Source organism: Annulohypoxylon maeteangense (genome assembly GCF_022496945.1).
Source record: "Annulohypoxylon maeteangense strain CBS 123835 unplaced genomic scaffold GGS22scaffold_30, whole genome shotgun sequence".
Classification (NCBI taxonomy): Eukaryota; Fungi; Ascomycota; class Sordariomycetes; order Xylariales; family Hypoxylaceae; genus Annulohypoxylon; species Annulohypoxylon maeteangense.
Genome location: NW_025953277.1, coordinates 132,478 through 145,398, shown reverse-complemented (window position 1 = coordinate 145,398; position 12,921 = coordinate 132,478). Strand labels below are relative to the sequence as shown.

Sequence of the window (12,921 nt, the reverse complement as noted above, 5' to 3'; positions counted from 1 at the left end):
TTGCATTGGGCTAGGCGTTCCGATCGTCCTATTTTTTTTATCTAATTTCTTGCATTTTCAGGGTAGGGCGTGTACCTGAGATTTCTCGGGTGTGTCTGGGTCTGGAACACAGGAGAATAATCGCTCCGCTACCTACTACATTGTAGGTCGATACCTACCTAGGTAGGCAGCTAGGCAACCCATCTCTGTGTCCATTGTTTATCATATATGTTGGGGGAACTTTTCCGATAACGTCGGACGCTTGGCTATGGAATAAATAAGCTGGAAAGGCGATGTATCACATATGACAGGGAAACGTAAATTTCCCCAAATAACAATCACATTCAAACCATTTATATCGTATTGTTTCGTTGCCCATGTGTTATGATGTTAATATCAAAAGAGAAAAAAAAACGGGTGCGGTTACCCCTGACTTCGGTCAACAGCCAGCTATCATACTTGGTCCCTACCTACTTACCTACCTACCACCTGAGTCTATCAACCCGCCTGAAAGGGGTATCATTAGTTCTTTTTACGCCACATTCTAGGTGGGGACTGGGTACTAGGTACAGAATATGACTTCGAAGTAAGCAGTCTGACCAACTACATCTAGAAATATATAGGTACCTACCTAGGTATTATGAGGGAAAAAGCTTCCAACATGAAGAATCCAGTTTCGACCGTATGTTTTCGGTGGTCCGCAACTGCGGCGTTCCGGTTCTTACTGAATTACTGTCAGCGGAGCAACGGAGCGGCACATGGAATAGAGGTCGTCGTATGCTCTTGGCCAATCACGAGTCGAGCGAGCTCGGGGTGTCGTTAATGATATCGGGAAATCCTGCCTCGGGGGAATTGATGTCTAGCTTTCCGGTCAAGGTGATAAATAGTCCATCACTCGCTTCTAAGCTTGACTGTTCGAAAACAACAGAGGTTACCTACCTACCCGTCTTTATACCTTGGAATCACCCATTCACTCTCAAATACCTACCTACATATATATATATATATATATCTCCTACATAGGTACCTACCTATCTACCTATCTAAGGTATTAATTACCCTTCCCACATTAAGAGCGTCACCAGAAAAAGTCGAGATGGCGTCCCAGCAAGTGATGTAAGTAATCCAATGAGACCGAAGTCAAAGTCTACGTCTCCGTAGGTATTTATAATTTATGATTTATGATTGACATTCATCCAGTAGACACGCCTCTATCGAGACTTTGCGAGAAATTGCGAAAGCAAATGGATTTCTCATAAGGCCTCAAGATGAGCCGGAGTATCTCGACTTCGTTCATGCCGCGGAGGAATCCGTAGACTTCGTCAACCGCATGCCAGATTATATCGACTCACAGCTTACACCAGCCATCGGGGCTTCTGATCCAACATCTCGGGCATATACTCTACCATCTGCTTCTGAGAACCCTTTGAATGCATGGAGATATCGAGTATTTGCTACCCCTTCCCCTTTTCATTCACTTCCCTATTCCCTTTCTCCTGAAACTTGGACCATGTATTCTTAATCCAAATTGCCTAACCAATGACTTAAATCCAGACACATATCGAAGCACCCAATCTTGCAAATGGCATCGGCTTGCTAGCTGGCAAGAAAGTCGCCATCAAGGATAACGCGTCTGTAGCGGGCGTGCCAACCACGGGCGGCACGCAGCCTTTCCACCTAACCAAGGATAAGCCAGCTCCCATCCCGATCCTCGATGCGCCCACCGTATCCCGCATCCTCGAGGCCGGCGCGGTCATCACAGGTACTTCGACATGCGAGAATTACTGTATGTCGGCGATGTCTTGCACCAGCGCTACCGGCCCTGTGGACAACCCTTGGTTAAGGGGTTACTCTGCCGGTGGGAGCAGCAGCGGATCGGCAGTTCTTATCGCCATCAATGTAATCAAGAAGTGGCGCGAAGCTAGAGGTCTCCCCATCGAGTATCTAGGCGAAGGGGTAGACTTTGCCCTTGGAAGTGATCAAGGCGGCAGCATCCGGATTGTTCGTATCCCCCCCTCCTCCCATTATTAAACCAACTTCCGCTATGTTTAGCGCCTGCTAACGCGACAACAAAAAGCCCGCCGCATATTGTGGCATTCACGGTCTCAAGCCAACGCATGGGTTGGTTCCTTTCACGGGCATTAATTCGCTGTTCCCCATACTCGATCACGCTGGTCCGATGGCCTCCTCCGTCCGCGATACCGCGCTCCTCCTTACCGCGCTTGCCGGTTACGACGGCTTCGACCCACGTATGACGCCCGAGACTCCCCTCCGGTCTGCCGTACCGCAGTATCATGCTATACTCGATGAACAGATCGCCGCGCGCACCGCGGCTGGGACTTGGACCGCCCAAGCAGCTGCTCGTAATATACGCGTCGGAGTTCTGAAGGAAGCTTTCGAAGTTGCCGGCATCGATCCTGAGGTCGTATCCGTTGTCCGTAAGGCCTCGTCACGCTTCGCCGTCCTAGGCGCGTCTGTCACTGATGTCTCCATCCCGTTACATCTCGTGGCGCCTCATATCTTCACGGCCTCAACTCGTACTCACATGGGAGATATTTTGTTAGCCCGCCAAGGCTCCTCTACAGCATCATCTCTCCCGTTTCCCTTCCCAGCCTCCGCACCAGCGACCCCCGATCAGATATGGTATGAGACGATGACGGCGTCGAACCCGCTTACCGTCGGTTTGATTTTGAGTAGTGAGCTCCTAGGCGACCGGTCGAAGTATCCGGAAAGTGTGCGGGAGAAAGCCGGTATGTCGTTTCTGGGATTCTTCCACAGTTACCCCTTTTATCCCGTCAAGTTAATTGTAGAATTTCTTTTCTCGGCATATGTTTAATTAATATTTCTAAAATACTAACTCTCCTTCTCATAGTACGCCACGTCCAAGAACTCCGCGCCGCTTACGACAGAGCGCTGCAGCAATTCGACGTGCTGATCATGCCCGCGACTCCGACGGTAGGGCCACGACATGCGAGAGCTGACATGGGTGTCGCGGAGAAGGCGGGATTCCTACTTTCGAACACGGTCAACACTATGCCGTTTAACATTACAGGTCATCCGGGTTTGGTCATACCCGTCGGCTGGGGCCAGGTTGGAGGCGGCGACGGAAATGGAAAGAAATTGCCGGTTAGTATGCAGATTGTGGGCAAAAGATGGGACGAGCAGACGGTCTTCCTCGCCGCCGCCGCGTGGGAGGTTGGAGGTCTAGGGTTAGATGAGTAGAGGAACGATCAAGAGTACAGAAATAGAGGTGATATGTACCTACCTAGACACGTATCTCTCTTCCTACGAGCCTGAATCACTTTACCATAAACATACCATAAACAAAAATATTATTATTATTCCTTTAATCATCCATGGATTCCTTAGGTACATACCTAGATAGTCTTACTATAGGTAGGTTTAGTAATCCCCCTTTATATAGGTACCTACCTAGGTAAGTAGAGGTAGGTAGATAGGTAAGTACCTCGTGATGGTTTCGGATAGGATAGCGGATTCAACATTCTGCCAGTTCTGCTTTCTTTGGATAAATTGCTAGCGCCTGTCAGGGATTTGTTACTATGCCTAGGTAGTAACACAATCCAGTGCATCACGAGGAATATTTCTTTGAACCCAAATTTACCATAATCCAGGCACAGAGCCCAGAAATGTCGGTAATCGCAATTCGTCAGGTTTCTATGGTACGACGTCATGCTAGACGTGATGATGAGTATGGGCAAGTAAGGGAATGCGGCTAGACTACCTAGGTAGGTACTCCATGATGAAATATCCTCGATCGTCTCGTTCTAGTCGTATATTCATCGTCTTTAACTATCTAATTGATGATGGCTCAACAACACTACACCAGAATTGGATGCCTGAACTATTCCCATGTTAACATACCAAGACAGTCAATAGATGACAACGGTGGATATGAACTATCAATAGCTATAGGCAACTAAACAGCTCCAGTATATAGGTATCGACTAAGAGGATGAAGAAAGTGGTTATCCATAGGGCATGAACCGTATGCTATGTACGTAGGTATGTAGTAAGCTGTACATAGAAGTCTGGGGCGAAGTCTCCAGACGTCGATCATATATGCAAGCCAACTCAACCCCTAGTCTTGTCCCGCCGGATCTGCGGGTAATACATATGTATGTCCTCAATCTATCAGGGCAAGCTTATTGTATGTATGTACGTAGAGGCGCCTGAGACGCTAACCCACGATAGGTCATCCGACGTTTCATTGTGGTATCTTAATATCTGAAGACCTACACGAGTGCGCCGAGAAAGAGTGAAGTATGGAAACAGTAGGTGATAAATGTATAGACACTACCTTGGTAGGCCTCCTCTCTCTCCTCTTCTTTTTCTTACCTAGGTACCTACCTACATACATACCTAAGTCTTAGGTATTAGATGGAGAAAGACGCGAGGGTGAGTGAATGGGTGTTGACTTACAGGCGTGACCCATCCATCATCTATCATCCATCTATTGACGTACCTACGGGGCTGGCGAGAAGCAACTCGTGATGAAGTCGTGCTACTACCGACTGATAAGAGAGAGGATCGGAGGAGACGGGGAAAAGGCGGTAAGCAGAAAGCGAGTATTCTCTAGATAGGACTTCGGTCGCCCGTTTACCTTACCATCTCGCTCTATCCCGAAGACATAATAATATTATTATTATTACAAGTCCCGTTCCGGAGCTTCCATCGCCTCTCGTTCGACATCGTACGTGCCCTGGTGCGGACAGTGAAGTGAGGGTTTAAAGAACTGCGGGAATAGAAAAAAGGAGGAAGCACCGGCTTAGATAGGTTTGATCTTATTAAGGACATAAATGAGGATAACATACGCTAAAAACTCACTTTAACAGTTAACTTTATTAAGAAAAGATCGGTATTAAAATAATAAAGGTAAAAAGGTTAATTATTAGTTAAAATTTATGTAACGTAATTCATTTTATTTATTTTAATTATTAAGTTTTTTTTAAAATGAAAAATTTTTTTTTTATTTAATAATAAAACGTTAATTAAAATAAAATATAATTAATAAATTTAATTATAAAAAATAAATAAATAATAAAAAATAATTATTAATTATTAATTAATTAATAATTAATAAAAATTATTATAATTAATAAAAATTATTATAATTAATAAAAAAAATTTAAAAAACGTATACGTAATATATATTATTTATATAACGTTTAATAAATTTTTTATTATATAAAATAAATAAAATAAAAAATATAATAATAAATAATTAATTAATTATTAATTAATTAAAATAATATATTTATTATAATTTTTAAAAAAATATATTATCGCGTAAAAATTTTAAAAAAAAAAATTATTTTAATAATATAAATATATTAATTATTAATTAATTAATTATTAATAATTAATTAATAAATAAATATTTAAATAAAACATTTTTAATTTAATAATTTTAAATATTATTTTAAAATTATTTATAAATTTAATTTAAAAAATTTAAAAATAAAAAAATTAAATAAAAAAAATAATAATAAATAATAAATAAATAAAAAATTTTAATATATTTAATAATTAATTATTAATTAATTAACGTTTTATAAAAAATTAATAAAATAATTAAATATTAATTAAAAAAAATAATTAAAAATAAATATTAATTAATCGTTTATTAATTATTAATTAATTTTTAATTAATTATTAATTAATTAATAAAACGTTTTTTTTTATTATTTTAATATTAAAAAAATAAAATTATTATTTAATAAAATTTTTCGTTAAATTATATTAATAAAATCGTTATTTTTAAAACTTTTTTAACGTTAAAAATATAATAATTATTAATAATAAAAATATTAAAAATTTAATAAAAAATAATAATAAAAATTTTAAAAAATTAAAAAAAAATAATAATAAAAACTTTAAAAAATTAAAAAAAAATAATAATAAAAGCTTTAAAAATTTAAAAAAAAATAACGAAAAAAAACTTAAAAATTTAAAAAAAAATAATAAAAAAAAACTTAAAAATTTAAAAAAAAATAACGATTAAAAAATTTTTTTAAATTTTCGTATAAAATTAAAACTTAAAATAAAAAATAAAAAAACTAAATTAATTTTATTATAAAAAATACGTTAAATTTAATTAATTATTAATTAATTATTAATTAATAATTAATTATATAAAATAATTTTATAATATTAAATTTATATATTATACGTAAAAATATAAATATTAAAAAAATTTATATAAATTATAAAATTAAAAAAAAAAATTAAATATAAATTATTATTAATTTTTTATTAATAGTTTATTAATAATTAATTAATTATTTAAATATTAAAATATTTATTAAAAAAATATAACATAAATTATAAAATTTAAAATTATTACGAATTTATAAATACGAAAAAAACGTCGATTATAATTAATAATTAAAAAAAATAAAAAATAAATATAAATAATAATAAATAATTAAATAATAAATAAATAATTAATAAATAATAAATAAATAATTAATAAATAATAAATAAATAATTAATAAATAAATTATTAATAAATAAATAAAATTAATATTATTTAAAAATTATTTAAAATAAATGAAAATATATTTTTTATTTTATAATATAATATAATATTTATATAAAAACTTAAATTTAATTTTAAATAATATTTTTTATTTATAAAGTTTTTTATATAAATATATTTAATATTTAATTTTTTTTATTAAAATATAATTAAATTTAACGTAATAATATTTATATTAAAAAATTAAATATTTTTATATTATTAATAAATATTATAATTTAAAACGTTTAATAAAAATTTAATTATAAAATAATTAAATAATAATTATTATATAAAAATTATATAAAAAATATTTTAAATTTTTATAAATATTAATATAATATTAATATAATTATTTTTTTATTAAATTTAATATTAATATAAATATTTTAAAAATAATTTTTATAAATAACGTTTTATTTATTTATTTATTATAATTAAATTTTTAATTTTTAAATTTATTTTTATAAAAAAGTAATTTTTTTATAATTAAATAAATTATTTTATATTATATATTTTTTATTTTTTAAATTAAAAATATTATTATAAAATAATTTATAAATAAAAACGTATTTAATTTAATTATATATAAATTAAATTATAATTTTATAATTATTAAATTTTAATAATATTATTTAAATTTAAATATTTAATTATAAAATTATAATGTTAATTTTTTATAAATATATTTAATATAAAATTTATAAATAATTTATAAATTTAATTAAATATAAATTATTAATAAATTAATAAATATAATATTAATAATAATATATTTTAAAATTTATATATATATTAATAAAAAAATACGTTTAAATAAAAAAAATATATATATATATATATAAATATAATATAAAAATTATAAAAAATTAAATTTTAAACGTTTATTAATAAAAAATTAATTTTAAATTAATTAATAATTATTTAAATATTAATAATTTATTAAGTTTTTTTACGTTAAAATTTAATTTTTTTTATTTTACGTAAATTATTAACGTTTTTTTTTTAATTTTAAAATTTTAAAAATTTCGTTTAAATTTAAATAAATTTTAATTAAATTAATTATAATTTTTATTTAATAAAACGTAATTAAAAGTTTAAATTCGAAATAAATATAATTTTAAAAATCGTATTAAAATCGAATATTAAAATTTACGAAAATAACGGTTAAAAATTTATAATTTAACGTTTTAATAAAAACCGTTTATTAACGTAAAATTAATTAATAATTATTCGATAATTAATAATTAATTAATTAATAATTAATTAATTTATTTTTACGTTTTTTTTTTTAAAAAATTAAAAACGGAATTTAAAAATTTAATAAATAATAATAAAATAAAATTTAACGAATTAACCGGTATTAAAGTTTTAAATTTTATTAATTTAAGTTTATTTTTAATAAACGATTTTTAATATAATTATTTATTAAAACGTGAATTTTTTACGAAAAAAATTAATTATTAATTAATTATTTATTAATCGTTAATAAATTATTTATTAAACGTTAATTAATAAAAAATTAATAAATATTTACACGTTATAAATATAATAATTTATAACGTTATACGTTTTATATTTATAACGTATATTTTAATTTTTAATATTTATTATTTCGTATATATTACCGTTTTAATTTTAATAAAAATGTTTTATTTTAATAAAAATAATTAATTTTTAACTTAATAAATACGTTATACGTTACGTAATTTTTAAAATTTATAAATTCGTTTTTATATTTATTAATTAATTAATAATTAATTATTAATTAATAATAAATATTAAAAAGTTTTTATTTATTATAAAATTATTTTTTTTAATTATTAATAACGATTTAAATAATAATAATTTTTTTAATAAAATATTTTTATAACGTTAAAATTTTTAAAATAAATTTTAAAGTTTATTTTTATTATTTTTAAATAATAATAATTAAATTTAAATTAAATTAATAATTAATTTTTATAAATTATTTAATTAATTATTTTTTAAATATTATTTAATAAAATTTATTAATAAATTAATAATTATTTATTAATAAATAATTAAAAATAATATTAACCGCGTAATACGAAAACCGGATTTTTCCCGCGTAATATCCCGTTAAAATTAAATATATTTTTCTTTATATATAAATCGTTATATAATTATTTATATTTACGATAATTTAATTAATATAATATAAAAACTTTATTTTATTCGTATATATTTAATTTTAATTTATTTTTTTTCGTTAAAATAAATTAATAAAAATACGAAATAAACGTTAATTAAAAATTTAATTAATTATAATTTAAATAATTTTAAATGTATTTATATTAACCGTATATTAATAAAAATATAAATAATTAAAATAAAAAACATATTTCGGTAATAAAATTAAAATTTCCTTTAAAATTAAAAATTATTAAATTTATTATTAAAATATACGTTTTAATTTAACTTATTTTTTTATAATTAATTTAAATCGAAAACTTTTATAATTAAATTTATATTAAAAACTTTTAAAAGTTTAATCGATTAATATTAATTATATATTATTAAACCATTTTTTTAATTAAATATTTTAATTAAAAATTTTTTATATATTTAATATATAAAATTAAAACTTTTCGATTAAAAATTTATTAAATAATTAATATATAACTTTAATTTTAAATATTTTTAACGCGATTAATTTTTAATTTTAATTATTATAATTTAAATTAATTTAATTTATTTTAAAAACTTTTTTAATTAATTTAAAATTTATATTTATATTAATTTATTTCATTAAAAAAAAATAAATTAAAATTAAAAATATATAAATATAATAAAATATAATTAAAATTTCGAAAATTATTAATTAAATTATTATTAATATAAATAATTATACGGCGATTTATATATAAAAAAAAATACTTTTAATTTTTAATAAAATATTACGCGAAAAAATCCGGTTTTTATATTACGCGGTTAATATTACTTATAATTAATTATTATAAAATTAAAATTTTTTTTATTATTTTTTAAATATTTAATTTAACGTAAATAATAATTTTCGAAAAAATAATTAAATAATTTTTTTATTTCGATTTAAAATTAATTATTATTAATAATTTATTAAATAATTAATTAATTAATTATTAATTATTAATTAATAATTTATTAATTATTTTTATTTTTATTATTTACGTGATTTTTCGCATGAAATATATTTTATATAATTTAAAAATATAAAAAACGTGTTTTTAAACGGTTAAATAAAAATAATAAACGTGTAAATATATTTTTAATTTTAAAAATATTATTAATAATTAATTAATAAAATTTTAATAAATAATTATTTATTAAATATAATTTTATAATTTTAATTAATCGTAAATTCGATAAAATTTTTATTTAAATTATATATATAAATTTATTTTTAAATATAATTATATTTTTATTATAAAATTACGAAAAATCGTTTAAATATTAAATTATAAATTAATTTTTCGTTAATATTAACGATAATTTGTATTAATATAAAATTTAAATAATTAATTAATAATTAATTATATATAAATTTATTTTTTTATTTTTCCGCATTATATATAATTTAAATTATTTTTTTATAACTTTTTTTTTATAAAATATTTATAATTTATATTTAACGTACACGTTTATAACGTTCGAAAAAAAAATAATATAATTTCGTTAAAATATATAATTATTAAACCGTTAATATTTTAATAAAAACTTTAAATATATTATTAATTAATTAATTATTAATTAATTATTAAACGGTAATTAATAAATTATTAATAATTTATTAATTTTTATAATTTAATATTTTTATTTTTATAATTTAAAATTTTCGTATTTATATTTTAATTTTTTTTATTTTAAATATTTTCGTTTAATAAATAATATATTCGATTTAAAAAAATAATAAAAAATTTAATATCGCCGTAATATTTCGTTTAATATATTATTATTATTTAATAAAAAATGTAATTTTTTTAAAATTCGTATTTTTTTTTAACGTAATTAATTTAAAATTATAAAATATTTAATAAAAACCGTTATAAAAAAATATATTAATTAATAAATAATAAATTATTAATTTATAATTAATAAATAATTAATAATAAATTTTATTTATTCGTCGTTATATTACGAGTGAAAATTTATTTTATAAAAATTTAAAATTCGTTTTTTAAAATATTTAATATTTTCGAAAATTTAAATAAAAAATAATTATATAATTTTATATAATTAATAAATATAACGAAATAAATTTATAAATTTAAAAAAATTAAAACGTTAAATTTATAATTATAAAATTTTAATTATTCGATTAATTTTTTTTTTAAAATAATTATACGTTAAATCGTTAATTAATTAATAATTAATGAAAAATTAATTAATAATTAATAAACATTTATAATATTTCGTTATTTTTATTTTATTTTATAAAATATTATTATAAATTATTATAATAATTTCGTTCGTTTTTATTAATATAATTTTAATTATATTAATATTAAAATAATATTATTTATTAATATATTAATAATAATGTTTTATTTATAAAATATAACGATTTCGAAAAACGTTATTAACATATTATAAATAATATATTATATTATTATTAATTATTTATAATTAATAATTCATTAATTAATAATTAATTTATAATTAATTATATTGTAAAAAATTTTTTTTTTATTTTATTTATAAACGTTATAAATAATTATTTATAAAAATTTATTTAATAATTTTTAATTTATAATTTATAAATTAAAATTTATAAAATCGTTTATTCGTTAATCGTTTTAAAACATTTTAAATATAATTATTATATTATAATTAATTAATTATTATTTATTTATTAATTATTATTTATTATTATATTTACGTAATAACGTTATTTTTAAAATAATTTTTTATTTTTTCGTTTATTTAACGTTTTATTTTAATTTAATTATAAATTATTTTTTTTATTAATTCGTTATATTAAACGAATTTAAGTTTAAAATTTAAATATTAATAATATTTTAATTTTATATATTTATATATAAATCGTTTAATAAATACGTTATTTAAATACGTAAAAATAATAATTCGTTAATTATTAACGGTTTTTTTATAATATTTAATTTATAATAATATATTAATTTATATTTATTAATTAATTAATAATTTATTAATAAATTATTAATTAAAAATTAATTATTTTTTTTATAATTATTTTCGTTTTTTTTTATTTTATTTTTTTATTTAATAACGTAATAAATATCGTTTTTAAACGTTTAAAAATATTTTAATAACGTTAAAATATTTATTATTATTTTAATACGAATTATCGTTATATTATTATTTAAATTTTTAAAAAATAATAATATTAATTTATATATATTTACGTTTATTTTAAACGTAAATAATAAATAATACGGTTTTTTATATTAATAATTAATTAATTATTAATCGATTATTAATTAATAATTAATTAATAATTAATAAAATCTTTTTACGCCGTATTTTAAAAGTTTTTTTTTTCGTTCGTATTTTTCGATATTTTCGTTATAATTAATTATTTCGTTTATTTATTTTTATAATTTTAATAATAAAATTTAATTTTATATTAAATTTAACGTTTTAACGTTTAAATTAACGTTTTAAAAATTTTAAAAATTTTCCATTATTAATTAATTATTAATTAAATATATTTAAATTAATAATAATAATAATATTTAAATTATATTTATATAATATTATAATTTTAATTAATTAAAAATTAATTTATAATTAATTAAAATTATAATATTAATAATATTTAATAAATTTAAAATTTACTTTTTTATTTTTAATTATTTAATTTATTTTAAATATTTTTTTTTATATTTATTATTTTAATAATCGCCGGTTTCGGCTGTTTTACTTGTTTTACCCCTCTTTAACGATCGTTTCCTTTTTAAGTTAGCTGTTGCGGTGAGGTTTTAGCGTGTGTTGTCCTCACTTAGGCACTCGATCTTACTTGAATTGTACCTAATCCTTGTCTGCGCCTGTCTCCAGGGCTGTCTGTGTGTTCCCCCGCACTAGTGATAAACGTGATCGACACGATGCATTTCACTATGGAACTTGGCAATAACTTGGCTACCAGCCAGCCAGCCCGCCAGCCAGCAAAGCCAACAAACCCACCACGGCGCAGTTGGCGGTTGGGGCAGAGTGCGGCCCTGATTTATAGGTACCTACATATGCTATACAAAGTATCTAGCGCCATGCTATCATCGTTGTTGGTGACCCATTACTATTCGCGATCGTGAAGGCGATCGTCTGAGACCTAAGCAATCCCGTCCTCTTTCCGACCGGGCGGTCGACAACCCTAATTAGACGTTGCTAACGCACATGTTATACATGTTATACATGCTATACATGCT

The 12,921-nt window shown here is 23.5% G+C and overlaps 1 protein-coding gene across 1 annotated transcript; it reads left to right on the top strand.

Moving 5' to 3' along the window:
- The first annotated feature begins 861 nt into the window (after positions 1–861).
- GGS22DRAFT_98989 (amidase signature enzyme) lies at positions 862–3,304 on the top strand. Its single transcript, XM_047968628.1, has 5 exons — positions 862–1,095; positions 1,180–1,426; positions 1,534–1,980; positions 2,057–2,729; positions 2,852–3,304. The coding sequence occupies exons 1-5, from the start codon at positions 1,076–1,078 to the stop codon at positions 3,199–3,201; spliced, it is 1,737 nt and encodes a 578-aa protein (XP_047814018.1). The 5' UTR covers positions 862–1,075; the 3' UTR covers positions 3,202–3,304.
- The last annotated feature ends 9,617 nt before the right edge of the window (positions 3,305–12,921 follow it).

What these genes read in the sequence shown, in the direction of transcription:
- GGS22DRAFT_98989 (XM_047968628.1), top strand. Translation starts at nt 1,076, where the DNA reads ATGGCGTCCCAGCAAGTGAT. An exon ending in ATGGCGTCCCAGCAAGTGAT is followed by an intron (nt 1,096 to 1,179) that starts GTAAGTAATCCA and finishes ACATTCATCCAG; the next exon opens with TAGACACGCCTCTATCGAGA. An exon ending in AAGTGTGCGGGAGAAAGCCG is followed by an intron (nt 2,730 to 2,851) that starts GTATGTCGTTTC and finishes TCCTTCTCATAG; the next exon opens with TACGCCACGTCCAAGAACTC.